Consider the following 19298-nt stretch of genomic DNA (forward strand, 5'->3'; position numbering starts at 1 on the left):
TGGGATAATATTTTCCATATCTTCGGGGGGAATTCGACTACCCAGTTGCAACAAGTACCCGATCTGGATTTGGTGGAGTACTTGACTTTAAACTCACTTTGAATTTCATGTCTGGTGATATGATCGGCAAGGTTCCTATCATATTCTTCCTCAAGGAAGAATATGATAGGTCATCTTTGGAAATTCCTGTTTTGACATCGAAGATTACAGTAGATGGGCCTTTTGGTTTGGGTATCTCAGCGTTAAGACCAAGTTCATTTATCTCTGTGATTTGGATAATATTTTCTGCATCTTTTTTAGAAGCAGTCTCAATGATGATCCCAGAATTACGGATTTTTCTGAGGCTTTTAATTTTTATGGTTTTCATTTGAGGTTTCAAGTTGGTAATAACAACCTCTTAGACAGGATGACTAGATTTTGTTCTCTATTCTCTCTGGTATTGGGAGGAGCAAATCGCTTATCTATCATTGGTTGGATCCTCAGTGCCTCTGAATGTGGTCGGGGGGCACTGTGGCATTTCACTTAGTTCCCGGTTCTTGGTCTGGTGATAATCATCAACTGTGATATTCGGTTCACTGTTTGTAAAGTGGCAGCCATTACTGGCTAGTGGTAAGGCAGTGTGATTGGGAGGAGGGACATTAATTCTGCATGGAGTTCAGTTCTTCTAGGTTTTCCCAGTGAGCAGCTGAAGAAGAACAGGTTTTAGTGGATTTCTTGGCTTTTTTTGGGGGGGGGGGGGGTAGCCGTTTCGCTCAGCTGGAGGGGTGGAGTTGTTTATCTTGGTGTTCACACTCGCGACCTCGTCATCAAGAATAATATTACTGTTATTGGAATCCCGTTGCGGGGAAACATCAGTGCCTAACTTAGCTGGTTTGTTGTTGAGCCGTTTAATCGAAGCAGAGTTTGGGCAGGTGTTTTCAAGAAATTCCTCGTTGCTGGAGGAGTGCCATCCTCTGCATGAAGGGCGCAGTAGCACAACTACGGGGGTATTTTTTCCCGTTTGAGGTTCAAATTTTGACATATTTTATTTAATTTCATTATTGTTTATTAATTTATTATTATTATTTTCTTTTTATTGTTTATTTTATTTTTTTTTTTGAAAAGATTAAAAACAGCTAGAAATTATAGCCAATTACCAAGAAGCTTCTTAACGCCAACTTGAAAAACGTGTAGGTTCGTTAAGTGAAACAATATGGTGGTAAACAAAGGAGACTGGCGAAAAGCATGGTAAATAAGCTAAAATAAACTACTAAGATCTAAAATTACTTTTAGATTGAATGTATATTTTAGTGTGATTTTATACCTGTTCCTGACACGTGGTGAGTATAATTTTTCTCAAATACCAGGGGTGTCCAGATATTTTGGCAATATAACGTATGCAGGAGTAACAAGAGCAAGCACAGATCTCAGGAAAGATAGGTTTTTTTTATTTTAATTAAAAATTTTGTTCCCTGCACGAGAGCATGCCATGGACAAAATTTTATCCCGATGGGTAAATTCTATTAGCTACGCTGATGATACAAAGCTGATTACCATGATAAACTCATGGATAATCTACAGAAAATTACACGAATCATCAATAACTCTGAATCTCATTGCAACAGCACGCAATTTTTACACACAATATACACTGAGCAATATGGCCTTAATTGTCGATGCTTCTAAAACTCTACTATAAGAACAACATCTTTGTAACATGTCTTACTAGTCGGGGAATGCGTTTGAACGCAGGAAACTCAACAATCTTGATCTTCACAATGAAATTGGCCCAAATGCAGATCAGCCTCAAATTTAAAGAGTTCTGCTGACGAGGCTACTAGAGACGGTCGTTTTCAAAGCCGCTAAGTGGATTTTTCTTATTTATTGATTTGAAATTATTGTTTTTCTAAAACTTTTGATTTAAATTTAGTAGTATAACATTATTTTGTGATTTTCTGATTAATTTGGTGTATTTATTCTTTACTCGGCCTTGTAATTGCATAAAAGTATCGGTAAAGGTTTCCACGTGTTTCAACTCCGCTAACCGTTCGTAATTTTCCCGCCTTTGTGATACGATATACCGTACTAGATAGCGTTAGTTGAACTTCGTTAGCAGTTAAATTGTACGTTTAAATAAATACATATAACGACTTAGATTACAAACGTAATATAATTAATTATATTTAACATAATTAATTATACATATAACCACTTAGGTTACGTAACATAAATAATTAGTAAAAACAAATAATTAATACATAACTTGATACGAAAGTTATATAAAGGGATTTCGCAGATAACACTCGTTACTGAAACATAAATATAGCGTTATAACTGTGTTTGGATACAAGTTTAGGATTTAATTTTGTACAGAAATTGAAATTTTATTGAAAGTAAATCTAAATCATGACTCAAACCAGAGCAGCAAAGCAAAGGGCTCAAGCTAATGGGAATGCTGTGGCCCAGGGGAGAACTGAGGGGGGCAGTTGTCCTCTGAATCACAGCCTTGTAAGATGCACTATTTGCTTGATGTTTGCGGAGCAGTCAAGTATGGGACATGATACTGCCATGGGGGATGTCTTTGTGTGTGTGCGATGCAAGGAGTGTAAGGAGATAAGGCGACAACTCAGCATTGTTATGGGCCTATATGAGAGCTTGAAGGATAGGGTGGATACACTCGAAGGATTACAAGTGAGGGGCCCATCAAGCTCTCAGCTGCCCACACCAATGCCAGAGCTTGCACTTGGTCATCGCGGAACACAGCGGCAACCCGCAAGGCAGAATGCGCTGGTCCCAAAGGAACTAGTAGTTGTTGGTGACTCTATTGTCAGGGAAACGGGAAACATGCTTTGTAAAAAGGATAGGTGGAATAGGACCAGGGTATGTCTGCCAGGGGCAAAAGTTGATGACGTTGTAGAGCGGATATCATCCTTTAAGGGCACAAAAGGTGATATAGTTGTACACGTTGGCACTAATGACATTAAGAGTAGGAGACCGGCGGAATTACTTGACAAGTACAGGTCACTGATGAAAAAAAGCCGTGAATTAGGGTTGAAATTGAAAGTGTCTGCAATTCTGCCCAGACACGATAGGAGGGAGTATATGATGAGAGCCCTGTCAGTCAATTCGGCCCTGGAAAGATTGTGCAGGGCTCAAGGGGTAGAATTTTTTTCAGCCTGGTCTGTACTTGTTAACAGGAGAGACTGCTTCTACAGGGATGGGATACACTTAAATAGAAAGGGTGCAAGAATGTTTGCTGATGCTATCGAGGCAATGTTAGGTGGGTCCGAAAACTGCTAGATTGGGGGGATACAAGGACTAATAGATTAACAGTAGCCACTGGCAGAGGTGAAAGTGATTCTTGCACTGCTTCTATTGGAATGAGCCGCAGCCTGGAAAATAAGATGCAGGATATTTCAGAGACTGCTGGGAATCATTGGGGTACAAGTAAACACATGGGTTGTGTTAGGGTAGCTAAGAAAAAGAACAGGTGCATGTATACTTGTCTGTACACCAATGCTAGGAGTTTAGTGAATAAATTTGATGAATTTGAGGTGTTGCTCAAAACATCAAAGGCAGATATTGTGGGGATTTCAGAGACGTGGTGTCACACAGATATAAGAAATGCAGAACTGGAATTTGGGGAGTACAATGTCTACAGAAAGGATAGACAGGATAGGAAGGGAGGAGGGGTTATGCTATTAGTTAAAAAACACATAAAATCCAAGGAAGTGAAGCCAGTCGACATCGCTGGACAGTGCAGTGTCGAGTCAGTTTGGTGTGACATAAGCATTGGGAGATCAAAATTGAGAGTAGGAGTGTGCTATAGGCCTAATGACTCTGATGAGTATAATAAGAAACTGTTCGGAGAAATAGAGTGGGCCAGTAAATCAGAGAGTCTTATAATGGGGGATTTTAATTTCCCAGATATTGACTGGAATTTGGGGGCTGGTCACTCACACAGTAGCAAGGCTTTTGTGGATTTATTGGATGATTGTTTTCTACATCAGCATGTTCGGGAGGCAACTAGAGGGAGTAATACTCTTGATTTGATTATCAGTAGTGATTCTTCATGCATTAAGAATCTGCAGATAAATGAACCACTTGGTGGCAGTGATCACAGTGTGCTGAAGTGGGAGTTACTCAAAGAGGTAACTACCATTAGGGGTTAAGGGAAGGGGTATTGCTTTCGTAAAGGCGACTACAATGGACTGAGACAGTATTTAAATTCTATACAGTGGGATCAACTGATGATATTGCCAACAGCAAATTCAAAATGGGAAGCATTCAAAGAACTTATCGTGGAAGCTACTAGGCTTTACATACCAACTAAGAAATATTGTTCAAGGTTTAGGCCTAAATGGTTGTCAGATGAACTAATGAGGCATATGGCAGAGAAGAAAAATGCATGGGATACATACAAATTAACACGTGACACGGACGCCTATGATAGATACAAGTTGATCTGTAACCAAGTTACAAAGGAGGTTAGGCAGGCGAAGGCAGATTACGAGAGATCCTTGGCAAGGGATGCGAAGAAAAACAGCAAAGAGTTCTTTACTTATGTAAACTCTAGAAGGAAGGGGATGAATCAGATTGGTCCACTTGAGATCGATGGGTCAACTGTTGATGACCCTGCTCGGGTAGCTAACAAACTAAATGAATATTTTGCATCGACATTCACACATGAGGAGTTATTCAGCGAGGGGAATGCCAGAGGTGTATTCAACTCTAGCAGTAAGCTAGAGTTGAATACAGAGAATCTTGTAATAACTGAGAGCAAAGTGGAGGAGAAATTGTTGAAGATAAACACAAGAAAGGCACCTGGGGTGGATGGGATCTATCCAGTTATATTAAAGGAGGCAGCAAAGGAGGTAAGCAAACCCTTAGCCATAATTATGAGAGCTTCCTTGGACTCAGGGGAGGTACCGATTGACTGGAGATGTGCAAATGTGACCCCAATTCACAAAGGGGGATCAAAGGCTGACACATGTAATTATAGACCTGTGAGTTTAACTTCTGTTCCCGGAAAATTAATGGAGGCACTGGTGAAAGAAGCACTGCAGGATCATCTAGACAAGTCTTCAGTTATAGCTAGGGCACAGCATGGTTTTGTTAAGGGGAAGTCTTGCCTGACCAATTTGATTGGATACTATGATGCAGTCACAAAAGAACTGGATGCAGGGAATAACTTTGATATTATATACTTGGATCTTAGAAAGGCTTTTGATACTGTTGCACATGGAAGACTGCTGCACAAATTGGAGCAGTGTGGCATTGGAGGCAAGTTGCTGCTATGGATAAAGGGGTGGTTGAGGGGGAGAAGACAGAGAGTGGTAATCAATGGACACTGCTCATCGTGGACTAATGTTATTAGTGGAGTCCCTCAGGGTTCAGTATTGGGGCCTTTATTGTTTTCTGTATTTATAAATGATATTGATGATGGTATATCAGGCTTAATGTCCAAGTTTGCAGACGATACGAAGGTTGGCAGGGTTGTCAAGGACACTACTGACACTATGCTGCTGCAACAGGATTTGGAAAGGTTGAGCAGATGGGCTACGAGGTGGCAAATGAAGTTTAACATTGACAAATGTAAAGTACTACATATGGGAAACAGCAACCCCAGAGCAACGTATCAACTCTGTGGTACTACACTGACAGTGGTAGAGAATGAAAGGGACCTGGGGGTGGTGGTGCAGGCAGATATGAAGTTCTCTGAGCAGTGCAGACGAGCTGCAAGAGTAGCTCATGGTGTATTGTCAATGATATATAGGAAATTTTCTAGCAGGGATAAGGAGGTGATTATTCCCTTGTATAAGGCAATGGTCAGGCCACACCTAGAGTACTGTATACAGGCCTGGAGGCCTCATATCAGGAAGGATGTAGAGCTGCTGGAACGAGTACAGAGAAGGGCAACTAGATTGGTGAATGGGACAAAGGGGTTCTCTTACGAAGAAAGGCTTAAGTTTTGCAAATTACAGTGTCTGGAAACTAGGCACCAGCGTGGTGATCTGATAGAGGTGTACAAAGCCTTGAATGGTTTGAGCATGCTCAATGCTGATGGGATTCTTCCTCTAGCTCAGAAAAATCACCTGAGAGGGCATAAATTCAAATTGAGGAAAGACAGATGTAGGATAGATGTGCGGAAATTTGCCTTTAGCCAGCGGGTGGTTGGTGGGTGGAACAGACTTCCATCCCTTGTCGTGGAAGTTGATAGCCTAAATAAGTTTAAGGCTCAGCTGGACAGGTATTTCGAACGAACAGAGGGGTAAAGTGGAAGTGGTTATTTTTATTTATTTATGTTACTTTTTTTTTTTTTTTTTTTTTTTTTGGCTGATGCTGCATAAGCTTGCTTTCTTGCATCAAATGCCTCTACTAATGCTAATGCTAATGTTAATGCTAAATGAGGTGCTTATTCCTGTTGCCAGCCAGAGTTGATGTTGTCTTTGACTATCAGCTCAAGACACCTGACTTAAAGATGCTGAAATTAAGATGGTAGTCCGAGCATCATCTCATTCATGTCAGAAAGCCTACAATCAGAAAAAAGAGAGTATAATCTATGCGTCATTCTATTTGTGCTGAAATCCGGGGAATTAGCAGCTTAAACAACAAGCAAACGCTTGTTTTTGAGTGAATTCTAACTACTAGGTGAAGGGGGGAAAACAACACGGTTAACATGGAACCAAAAACGAATGCCCTGACCTCAGTATTTCAGATTTCAAGGCCTTTTACTGAGAAGGAAACGAGCTAACTTTAAGGATCAAAATTATCACAGGCACTATTTCTGCTCCAAAACAGATGAGGTTTATACCGGTCTAGACTTTCCCTCCCGTTCCTTCTGTGTGCGGCCCTCGTGGGTAGCACAGTTGTTAGGATCTCCGTCCTCCTCACACCGTGCGGGAAAGACCTGAGTTCGAATCCCGTCACAACATGGCTGAGTTAGTCGGTCTCAGGCGAAGGAGCATAGTTCTTTCTCCCGGAAACTGCTTTTTCATCCAGAAAACAGAAAATCGACCTCAGAACACACGGAGGAATTTACAGACACGGAGCAGTAGCCTTAGTTACTGATGCTCCTAAAACTCTACAACAACAACAACAACAACAGTATCCGAGTGTTCAGTTCTCAGAAGAATACTCATCTAATCGAGAGTTAATTCAAGATTGACGTTGTCTAGCTAAGCGTTGCAGAACTCAACAAATCGTGTGTGTTCTGAGGTCTGTTTTGTGTATATATATTTATATATTTATTTATTTGTTTATGTTTTTTTTTTTTTTATTACAGTGGGTTGAAGTAGAGTAATAAAAGCTTTACCTTCCTTTCGTATGCACGTACATGTATTTTTAAGATAAGATTTCAGCTTTTGCAAATATTCTGTCTGATAGTCAAAGATTTCATATCAACAAATAAATAAAAAAAAAAAAAAATGCAAATAATAGTAAAATCCTCTGACCACATAAAATTAGAAGAGTTCCCAAGATAGAGAGATTCAAGAATGGTACTAATTATCTTGCTGCTTAACTAATTCTGATAGTTTCATTCTTTCTGTGACCTATTTTTTGAACTGACCTTAAATGAGGTTACCATTTATTTATTATTTATTTTAAATGTGAGCAGTTGACAATTACCGTATTTTCCGGACTATAAAACGCACTGCACCTTAAGACGTACCCTGCTTTAGAAGAACCTGAATTATGGTAAAAATATATCATTGCATACACTGAGTGATCACTGAATTATGACCACCCTTAACAAAAATGAAAAATGAAAAATTTGCTACCGTCATAGTCTTCAATACTGATGCTATTATCTCAACTTTGTCTTTTTCCTTTTCAGCCTCAGTACAATCAAGAGCATTGCTGATTCTGCATGTCTTGATTTTTAGAAGGAAGCAGGATTTTACTGATCTTTTTCGGTTGACTAAAGGACGAGTTCTTCAGACATACTTAAATCCTCACTTGCATATACTATGAAAGAACAATTTACGAATTTGCTTCTTTGTATTGTAACCAGGAAATAATGAATTCGAAGCAAATTCGTCTAAATTTGTTCACTCGTGTCACCGTTATGTCTAAACGCCTGCGACCAATAACTCAGTCACGCTGAAAATATAAAAGTTCATAAATATTCCTCTTCTCATTGATGGGATTCGAACCTTGGCGTTTTTCACCCAGTGTGTAGAAGATGGTAATTATATCTTGTGCGTTGTCCACAATGACTACATACAGTGCCCTACCAATTCGATAGAGAATTTAATGTGTCAGTTCCTCCACTTTTAAGTAAATGAAATAGCCACGATGTTTTGATCACATGTAATGAAAGATGTATAAAAAGAATTGCTGCAGTGCTTCTGTAGAGCCACTAAAGTTTACCATGCAGAAGAAGGAAACATTAGAAACCTCATGAGAGGGATGATCATTGGTGCTCGTGTTGTGGAACATCTTTATGTAGTGGCATTCTACCGTGTATTGAGACTACGATCGGGCCTGCCTAATTGAGTCTAGGATCCTCAATCAGTAGGTGGAAGGGGGAAAAATTAGCAATGAGAACAATTCCAGGTGACAACGATTTTGCTTAGCTCTCCTGCATATGCGCAAGTTGTTTTATAAGTGGTCAGGGACTGCAGTGGGAGTGACTACTTGACTTTTGTACTGCAGGCATGCACAAGCGGAGAACATTGCTATTGAATGTTTCCTGTGTGACACAATGAATAGGATTTTCATACAGAGAAATGGTGAATCGTAGGTGCACAATTTTCAACCCGATTGCAAACGTACATCAGTACAATGGAGGATTTCTGGTTCAACCCAACAAAAAAGTTTAAAGCTTCAGTCATCAGGAAACAGTCACCATTACCTTCCCTGCCATCAGAGAAGATAATGGTGACTAGTCCTTGTTACCGGCAAGGCATTCTCTTGTATAGCGTTTAGCATTAGTAGTGACATATGATGCAAGAAAGCAAACATATACAGCATCAGCCAAAAAAAAAAAAAAACAGTTCTCATTTCAACCAACCATTCTCTCCAAAAGTTTGTTACGGTTCTTCCTTGAATTTATTTAAGCTATCAACTTCCACAACGACAGATTGAAGTTTGTTCCAGCAATCAACCACCCACTGGAAAATTTCCGCACATCTATTCTGCAACTGTCTTTCCTCAATTTGAATTTATGCCCCCTCAATGCGTAATCTGAGCAAAAGGAAGAATCCCATCAGCATTGAGCTTGCTCAAATTATTCAAAGCTTTTTCTAAACCTAAAATAAAATGAAAAAAAAAAAATAAAAATACATCTGCTAACAGAGTTTAATTTTGTAAATTTTTTTTACAAAAGAAAATATTTCTCTTTTTTTTTTTCTTCACCAAAATCCCCATCTAAAGGGAACAGTTTTTGCTTTCGTAGACTACTGTGGTCTGAGATAGTTTTTAAATTCTATACAGTGGTACCAACTGATGATGATACCAAAAGCAAATTCTACATGGAAGCGTTCATGGAAATGATCATAAAATAGAACCTATTAGGGTTTTAACAGCAACCAAGAAATAATGTTCAAGGTGTAGACGATGGATGTTAGATGAACTAATTATGGCAGCGAACTAAAATGCATGGGATGAATATCAATTATTTGGTGACACAGAAGCGTAATGTAGATATAAACTAGTCTGCAATCAAGCCACAAAGGAAGCAAGGAGTACTTAAGTCGATAAAGAGAAATCTCTGGCAAAGAATGCAAAGAAAAACAGCAAATACTTCTTTACATTACATATATTAACAGTAGAAGGAAGGAAGTGAATTACATTGGTCCACTTGATATCGATGGTTTAACCGTTGATTACCTCGCTCAGATTGCTGACAAACTGAATAGATATTTTGCATCTGCATTCACAAATGAGATATTCTTTAAGGAAGGGGATGCCAGACCAAACTCTAACGGGGAATTAGAAGATTTTGTGATAAGTGAGAGATGATGTAAGGAATTTTTATGGACTTTTTTCACAAAGCGGTTGAGTTAGTTGGTCTCATGGATTTTACTCCCGGAAACTCGTGTTTTTCGTACAGCAAACAGAAAGTCGACCTCAGAACACACCCAATTTACAGACAATATACACGGAGCAAAAAGGGCTTAGTCGCTGATGCTCCTAAAACCATATTACAAGAACAACATAGTTTCAGATTAGTGAGGTTGTCTATTTAATATAGAGGATGAAGTTTGGACTTCTTTCGATATCGCAGGGGGGGCATTCAGGAAAATCTCGCAGCGGAAGTTATGAGCTAACATTGGACAGGGTTGTCCAGTATATGGGGGGGGGATTGAGGCTATTGCGATCTCCAGAGCTTGATTTGAATTAATATCGGTTGTTGATGGGACTGTATTTAGGCCCATCCCTTTCTGCATTTGCTTATGCAGATGGATCGTTTGCAGAAGTTTTGCCATGTACAATTCTCTACTGAACAGAATTTGTCTTTGATGTCTTCCTCATGGACTAAATAGTAGTTGTTCTTGAACATGTTGATTAGATGTCTGATTTCAACGTTGAGATTTTTTAATATGTTTAATATTTCTGATGATAGATGTCATAATTAGTAGGCATTGACATCTAACAACAGAAATATGTCATAATTAGTAGGCAATATTACACAAAAAATGATGTTTACCTTACAGGCGTTACATGTGCACTGTATTAAAGTCTGAGTTTAATTTTCTCTAAGTGCCTGAACACTTTTGGCATTATATAAGGTCCCAGATTATATTAAAAATGCTGCTATTAACCATATATTCCGTGCTGTTACTTCTGAAGTCTTTCCTTTGATTTGCTACATCAAGTCAGCGATTATTCTTTTCTTGGAAGCATTTCCAGTGCCCAATTTTGTGATCTATGGTGTGTCCTGCGTATTATCACGAAATGTAATGTAAGACCTTCCCTTTGAGTACAAAAATCTGGTGTTCAGAACAAGAGTTCCTCCTGTTCTCAAAACTACAATAGGAGAAATTTTGGAAATTAATACAGGAAGAATTTTAAAATTTTAAAATTTTGGTTTTCAGAACAGGAGGAACTCCTCTGAGGAACATAGAGACTCGTATACACTGGTGTTCCTAGAAATTTCACATTTCTAACCCCTTTTTTTGCGATGGTATGTTACATTAATGACTATCAACACAAATAGAAATATAAACAAAATATATTTATTAATAGTTAAGGCAAAGCTAAGTAATATTTGAAAGGTGCTCTCAAAATATTCCGAAATGGGCATTTGCAACCTTTATACAACAGTTTTAGTAAACACGGCAATTATGGCTGAAATGTTATCAGACTTTTGCTTCAGTTTATCATTTTAAATGGAAAACAAAATGAAAAGTTCACCCGGTGCAGACTAATATTTAATTGAACCGCCTCTGGCCCTGATGACAGCAGCACACCATCGAGGCATTCACAAGATCAATTTCTGATGATAATCAACTGATAGTTCATGGTTCCAAACACGAATTATGGCTTCCTGAAGTTCACGAAGGGTCTTTGGTTTCTTTCTGGCAACTGCAGATTCCACACAATGTCAAAAGTTCTCTATAGGATTCAGGTCCGGGCTGTTTCCTGGAATACCATGCAGTCTGAATGGTATTCTTCGCCACGTCTACGGCGAATCGTTTGTCTCTCATCAGGTTGAATTTCTTCTCATCCGGGAAAATAACTGACTTCCACTGCTCGGGGGTGGGTCCATTTGACCCACCAAATTAGTTTTTCATTTTTTGTGTGAGGAGGGGCTTCTTCTTAGGACGACGGGCTACAAGTCAATTTTTGAAGAGGCGTCTTCTGACTGTTACTGCACTTGCTACCACTCCCGTATGTCCTTCCCATTCTCTTTTCAGCTGAGACGAAGAAGCTTTTTCGGTTTTTAATGCATAAGCGCTTAAAAACGCGGTCCTGTTTTGGCGTAGAGATTCGTTTGCATCCGGTTCCTTTTTTCCTATCAGCAGAATCAGTATTCTTGAGTTTGGTAAGAAATCTACTCACTGTCGACTGATTACAAGACACTCTATAAGCAATATGACGGGAAGAACATCCTTCCTCACGTAAAACAACTCTTTCTTCGTGGCGTGAACTGCACATAACTCGCCATCCTGACACAACCAAGGAATGACTGCAACTCTTGCAGAGCGTGCTTATATAACTGAAAGTAACAGCTGATGCAATATTACGTCATCACCCACGCTTGCCAATCTTATCTGATGCAATCTGTAAGAAATATTGCTATATACTTACTTTATTCGGACGACAATTACAATTTTAAGGGGTGATGCACTTTCTTTCAACACCAGTCTATATCTATACGGGTCACTGTATTCCTCTATAATACTAAATGATATACAATATATATCATTTAGTATTATAGTATTAGCATCAGAAAATGATGCAAGGGAGTAAGTTTATGTAGCACCAATCAAAAAAGCAAAATAAAATAAGCGTTCTCTCTCTCTCTCTCTCTCTCTCACTGCAGAATTCAGGCCTGATGAAGGAGTTCAGTTGAGCCTCTAAACGTCACCAAACTATTAAGTGTAAACTGATTTTATTCACTTCAATAAACATTTAAAACAATATCACTTGGTGTAACAGTATTTTTAATTTCCTTTAAATAAAATAAATTAACCAATGCCACTCTCCTTCCTTTCCTTTACCTATTTTAACTATTTTCTTTCAAGTATTTATCTAATTCCTCCATAAATTTACACAGGCTGATCATTCGTGGGACTGTTATTTTATATTTTATCTAATGGCAGCGACACTAATCCATCAAAGTTTAGGCGAACTGCCAGTAGATGTCAAAAGGATGTATTTTCAATTATACCCTGATTTACCATAGAAATGTTTCTGACACGTTGTCTGGTGGTTCCAAAATTGCCAAGTTAAGTACTGTAAACTGGTTTGTGACTGCATAATGGAAGATTTCAAAAACTGCAACTTTAAGGAGGGTTAAATAAGGTGGAGAACCTGTGGCTCAGTCAATAACTTTAACTGAAGAATATTCTTGGACATGAATATCTGGTTTCCAAACACTGTAGTTTACAAAACCCCTGTGTGCTCTTAACCCGCATATATTGCAGCTGTTCTACATGTTTCCTACAAATGGAATATCCAACACTGCATGCAATATTTAAGATGCAGCTTAACCATTGAATTATACAATAGACTACTCACATTTTTATCTCTACTGGCAAAGTTCCCGTATAATCACATTTTGTCTAAAATAGGGACCTCGTGGGTAGAACAGTTAATATCCTCCCTACACCGGGTGGAAAAGACCTGAGTTCGATGACGGGATGAATTTTTATGGGCCTTTTTCACAACGTGGCTGAATGAGTTGGTCTCAGACAAGGGTAACTTGGTTTTTTCTCCCGGAAACTCGGTTTATCGTCCAGCAAATAGAAATTCGATCTCAGAACACGCAATTTACAGACACGGAGCAATATGGTCTTAGTTGCTGATGCTCCTAAAACCCTACTGCAACAACAACAACACTCACAATGGAGAACTTAATGTGAAAAAATTCACAACTGTCAAATAAGCTAAGCAGTTCAACAGAACGATTTTATTTTATTTACATTTTCAAGTACAGAACCTTAAAGGATAACATAAAATTGTATATATTTTTCCATAAAATTACTGAGCGACCAAGATATAAGTAGCACCTTACTGATTTAAATCTGTGGAGTTTTTCGCCTCGCATCTTTCTGTAAAAAAAAAAAAGAAGGTAAGCAATGTAGCATTAATCTAATACGTAAAAGTAAGTCACTTATCATAAATGATGCAATTCTTCCCAAATACCCCACAAAGAACGTGATGCTTGCTCCCATCATGCAATTGGCATTCTAAGTTCATAAACGGAAACTAGACACCATAATCCACATTATAAAGCCAACTTGTTGGCTTTATAATGTGGATTATGGTGTCTAATACATCCTGTAACTATCCATCCTCAATTTAAAATTACGCCCTGTTATGCGTCTAAACAAGAGTAAGGATGCCATCATCATTTAGCTTACTCAAGCCATTTAAAGCCTTAAACACCTAATCGGATCTTCTCGGAGGTGCCTTGGTTACAGGCGCTGCAATTTGAAGAGCTGGTCTTTCATAGTAAGAGTAACCTTACTACAAAACACTATTGTGTCCTTGAGGAATTTTGTTGATCTTCTCCGCATCCATTCCATCAGCTCCACATCCTTCTTAAAATAAGGCTTTCAGACCTATATTTAGTACTCAAGGTGCGGCTTAACTTCAGACAACAGGATAATTACATCCTTGTCCCTACTGGCAAAATTCCTGTATATTATTATTGGTAGAACGCCATGTCCTGTCTGCACTGCTCAGAGAACTTCTTGTCGGACTGTACAATTGCCTCTAAGTCTCCTTCGTTGTCCACCACCCTGGTGGACAACGAAGGGTGAGTGTGGTTGCAACTTAACTGGCATGTTATTCTGGAATCATTGCTGCCCATATGAAGTAACTCGCATTTAAAAATATTAAACTTTAATTGATACTTCTTCGCCCCTCTGACTAATTTGTCTAGATCTTGTTATAGTAGTATATCCTGATTATCGTGGCTTACTGCCAATCTTCATATCATCTGAAAACTTAGACATTAAGCCTGACATGAATCCATCAATATCATTAATAACTACGGAACACGATAATGGATCCAGCATTGAATCCTAAGGGACTACGCTAATAATATTAGTTGAAGAAGAGCAGTGCTCAATTACAACTACTCTCTGATTTCTGCCACTCAACCATCCCTTTATCCAGAGAAGTAATTTGCCTTTAATACCACACTGTTCTAATTTGTACAGCAGCCTTTGATGTAGAACAGTGTTTCGAAAATAATTTCTTTGTTGCTGTTGAAGGATTTTTAGGGGCGTCAGCGACTTAGATCATATCGAGATGATATATTATGCCTCTAAATTGGGTGTGTTCTATGGTCGATTTGAGTGTTTGCGGGAAGAAAAATTCCGAATTTCCTGGAGAAAAAACCATGCTATCCTGAGACCGACTAATTCAGCAATCTAATGCAATTATATTGCAAGTATTGTAAGTATAATTACATACAATTCGAAGCACATTCATAGTCTCTATTAGGATCGTATATAGTATTTGATAATTTACGCATATGTACATGATCCCCCTGGACTTAAGTTTCATTTTTGGCTAAACAATCAAAGACATAAGAGAATTACTGACCTATCCAATTTACCACATGAGGAATGTATTCATTCCAGAAGGCACATTCCTTCTCACGATACCCACGGGATATAGAACTAGAAGATGGATTATCAAAGACGAAACTTTCCCTGTTTGTCGCATAAAGAGGCCAATTTTCAGTTTCCTGCGAACCGTTAGGAGATATATTTGGGTTCCTATAAAAAAAATTCGAAAAATAAAGCATGTTACAATATTTGAAGAGGAAAATTAAAAAAAAAAACGATAATTGCTTTTTTAATTTACGAGAGGGATTGGATTCAGAAAAGATTTGTATTCACCCAGAAGTAGTTGGGATAAAATGTTGAAAAAAAAGTAATACACCTTTTTTAGTAATACATACTCAACAGACAAAATGACACACTTCTGATTGTCGCTTAAACCACAACTCGGCAGCAGAAGTCACCCTCAGCATTGGCAAAGGATGCAAGAAAGCAAGCTTATAGAGCATCAGCCAAAAAAAAAAAAAAAAAAGGACACCTCCCATTTCACATATTCATTCCTCGAGTAAATTGTCTAGTTCTTACTTGATTTTATTTAAACTACAATTTCCACAACAGATGTAAGTTTGTTCCAACAGTCAACCAATCGTTAGATAAAGGCAAACTTTCACACATCTATTCTGTAATCGTCCTTTCTCAATTTGAATTTGTGCCCCTCGTGTGGTCTCTTCAAGGAGAAGAATACCATCAGCACTAAGCTAACTCAATCCATTTAAAGCTTAAAACAATCTGATCACTTCACAGGTGCCTAGTTTTCAGACGCTGAAATATGCAGAACTGAAGCCTTTCTTTGTAAAAGCACCACGTTGTTCCGCTCATCAATATCGTTGACATTTTTTTTACTCGTTCCAGCAGCTCCACATCCTTCCTAAAATGAGGTCTCCAGAATTGCATGCAGTACTCAATATATGGCCTGACTATCGCCTTATACAATGGGATAATTATCTCCTTATCCCTGCTAGAAAAATTCCTGCTTATCATTGACAAAACCCCATTAGCTGTGCTGGAAGTCTGTCAGCATTATTCGGAGAACTTCAAATCTAACCGGACAATTACCCCCCAAGATCTTTTAATTTTCCACTACCTTGAGTGTAGTACCACACAGTCGGTACGTTAATCTGAGGTCACTACTACCCATTTGCAGTACTTTGCATTTGTCAATGTTCGGTTGCCATTTCTCAGCCCATCTGACCAACTTTTTCTAGATCCTGTTGCAGCCGAATGCTCCCATTAACCTTTGAATCATTAACCTTTGAATCATCTGCAAACTTGGACATTAAGCCCGATATGCTTTCACTAATATCATTTATAAATATAGAAAATAATGGGCCCAGCACCGAACTCTTGGTGACTCCACTAATAACATTGGTCCACGAAGAGCAGTGTCTATTGATCACCACTCTATGTCTTCTCCCACTCAACCATCCCTATATCCATAGCAGAAACTTGCCCTTAATGTAAAGTGACCAGACGTCCCGGATTTAAGTCGTTTGCCGCGCATTGCAAACTGTCCCAGATTGGACATGTATCCTCCATACTTATATCAAGAATCGCAATAAAATTAAAGTAATTGATGTGGATGAAGAAAAAAGTGGGCTTTTTAACGAGATATCATATTTAAAAAAATGTGCTAATGATTCGAAAATGAAAGAATGGAATCACCAAAGAATGCCAACATATATGAGGTAGGACCAAATAATTAAACATTTTGACACAAGGGACATACCGTGTAGGCATTTGAAAAGAGTAATTGGATTTGCGTTATGTTTGCCGTGAACCAATGGTGCAACGGAAAGAGTTTTTTCAGTAGTAAATAAGTTGTGGAGTCAGAAAATCGATGTCCCGCGTTGGAATACTAAGGATCTGGTCATCATCATCATTAGCCATTATCAATCCACTACAGCATGAAGGCCTCTCCAGCAACTTTCCAGTTCCTTCCGTTTTGTGCAATGGCCATCCATTTACTACCCACAAATTCATCAATTTCATCTGTCCATCTCCGTCGTTGTCTTCCAGGTTTTCTTCTAGCTCCTCTTGAGTACCATTCGTTCATTCTCTTAGTCCAACTGTCATCATGTCTTCGAGCTATGTGTCCTGCCCAAGACCATTTTAGTTCTTTAGTTTTGATAAGAATATCCTTTACTTGAGTTTGCTACTTGAGTAGGATCTGGTCACTTTACCTTAATGCAATATTGCTCCAATTTGTACAGTAGTCTTCCATGTGCAACAGTATCAAAAGCTTTCCTGAAATCCAAATATATGATATCAAAATTATTTTTCCCTCTTACTCAGATTACACACATAAGGGGGTATAAACTCAAATTGAGGAAGGATGGTTGCAGGATAGCTTTGTGCCTCCAGCCAGAAATGGGCAGTTTAAATATATTCAAGTAATGTTTTGTTCGTAAATATAAAAAATATTTTGTTGAATTTTGATAGTGCGTATTTAGGACAGTGTATATTTAAAAGTTATATACGTATAAAAGGATTACATAATGAAGACTTACCCTGTTCTTGCAAAGTTGGCCAAGTTTCTCATCACTCGCCGGGATAACAGAACTTCGTCGGGAGTGGAGTCTTTAAGCAATGGAGCACAAAATAAACCGAAAACGTAGGTAATCTCACTTGTGTGGTAAACCCCCATCCACTTTGGAAACCTGAAGGATAACAATGTTTGCGGACTGTAATCAAATCTATATAGATAGACATTGTTTTCTGAATCTGCATAACTTTGAGCAAATTGGTGAATGGGACATACAAAATGGATATCCCCTAATAATTCAACAATACTACGAACATAATTATATTCTAACCGTTCAGTGTACTGGAAGATTATTGACTTCTCAATCAGCTCCTTCTGATAAGGAGAAAATGTCCTCACAACATGCAGAAATTGGTCATAAGTAATTGAAATGTCTTCAGATAACGGGAAAATATCAGGAAGGAAAAGCATGGCAGCGAAACTTCCTTCGTTAAGGGTAGTACCGAGGAGAATACTTGTGTTCTTAAAATGCTTCTTCTGCAGAGAAATTTTGGGATCTTCTTCAACGAAATATCCATCCAAGACAGGGCGAAAGGATGGATCTGCAATTCCTCGCAACGTAGCCTCTACTTCAGCTATATCCTCTGCATCCTTCTGCCTGAGACAATCTAAAATAGCATCCACGTGTTTCTCATCGTGAGGACAGTTTAATGCTTTCGCTAAACGAAGTCCACGATCAATACTTGTCTTTCTATCGAGCATCGCCCATGACGCTGTTACACTTCCACTCAGCATGATTGCTCTTTTGAAATAATTTCTACTGAGTGGGGACAACAGATGAAAGCCCACGCATGTTGCCCCCGCGCTCTGTCCAATCAGTATAATATTATCAGGGTTGCCTCCAAACTTAGCAATATTCTCTTTGACCCAGCGAATTGCCATTAGCTGGTCAAGTAATCCTACGTTACCAGGTGCGGCTGGGTCACCAAAATAAAGAAATCCGAAAGCTCCAAGCCTGTAATTAATTGATACTACCATTACATTTTCTTCAGAAACTAAACCTCGCGCATCATAAAGAATCATATTTGATGATCCCATGAAATATCCCCCTCCGTGTATCCATATGAACACTGGTACATTTTGAGATGGTGACTTTGGTCTCCAAATATTTAATATTAGACAGTCTTCTGTGGAATTCTTTGGATATAAAAACTTGGTAACTATATTCATCACTTTGTGTTTTGGAAACATCAGTTGTGTGCATTTTCCTGGTTTCTGCGTAGCATCAAAAACATCAGACCACTGATTAATGGCTTCTGGGGGTCGAAAACGATACTTTCCTAATGGAGGTGTGGCATAAGGTATTCCCAGAAACACTTCTACATGTTTTCCTTCTGTGGTGCGAATGGTTTTTCCTTTAACAATCCCCTTTGTCGTGTGCACAATAGGGTTCTCTAATTCCATATCTTCTGTTTTTATTCCCTCACATAAACATATGGTAACTGTGCCAGATATAGATAAATATGCCCACACTGCACGATAAAACGAACCAAACATCTCATTCATTTTAGAAGATTAATCGATGTCAA

At 38.6% G+C, this 19298-nt stretch overlaps 1 protein-coding gene across 1 annotated transcript in view; it reads right to left on the reverse strand.

Annotated features, from left to right (window-relative positions):
* The window catches only part of LOC150091934 (acetylcholinesterase-like), a 33531-nt gene extending 14256 nt beyond the window's left edge, over positions 1-19275 (reverse strand). The window contains exons 1-2 of the mRNA XM_090370342.1: positions 17735-19275; positions 15221-15383 (exon numbers count right to left, since the gene is read on the reverse strand). Of these exons, the coding sequence (XP_090226468.1) occupies positions 15221-15383; positions 17735-19275 (1704 nt within the window). The remainder of the gene's footprint in view (positions 1-15220; positions 15384-17734) is intronic.
* Positions 19276-19298: the final 23 nt, after the last annotated feature.

Source organism: Mastigoproctus giganteus, chromosome 1 (assembly GCF_048544385.1).
Source record: "Mastigoproctus giganteus isolate SK-2022 chromosome 1, ASM4854438v1, whole genome shotgun sequence".
Lineage (NCBI taxonomy): Eukaryota > Metazoa > Arthropoda > Arachnida > Uropygi > Thelyphonidae > Mastigoproctus > Mastigoproctus giganteus.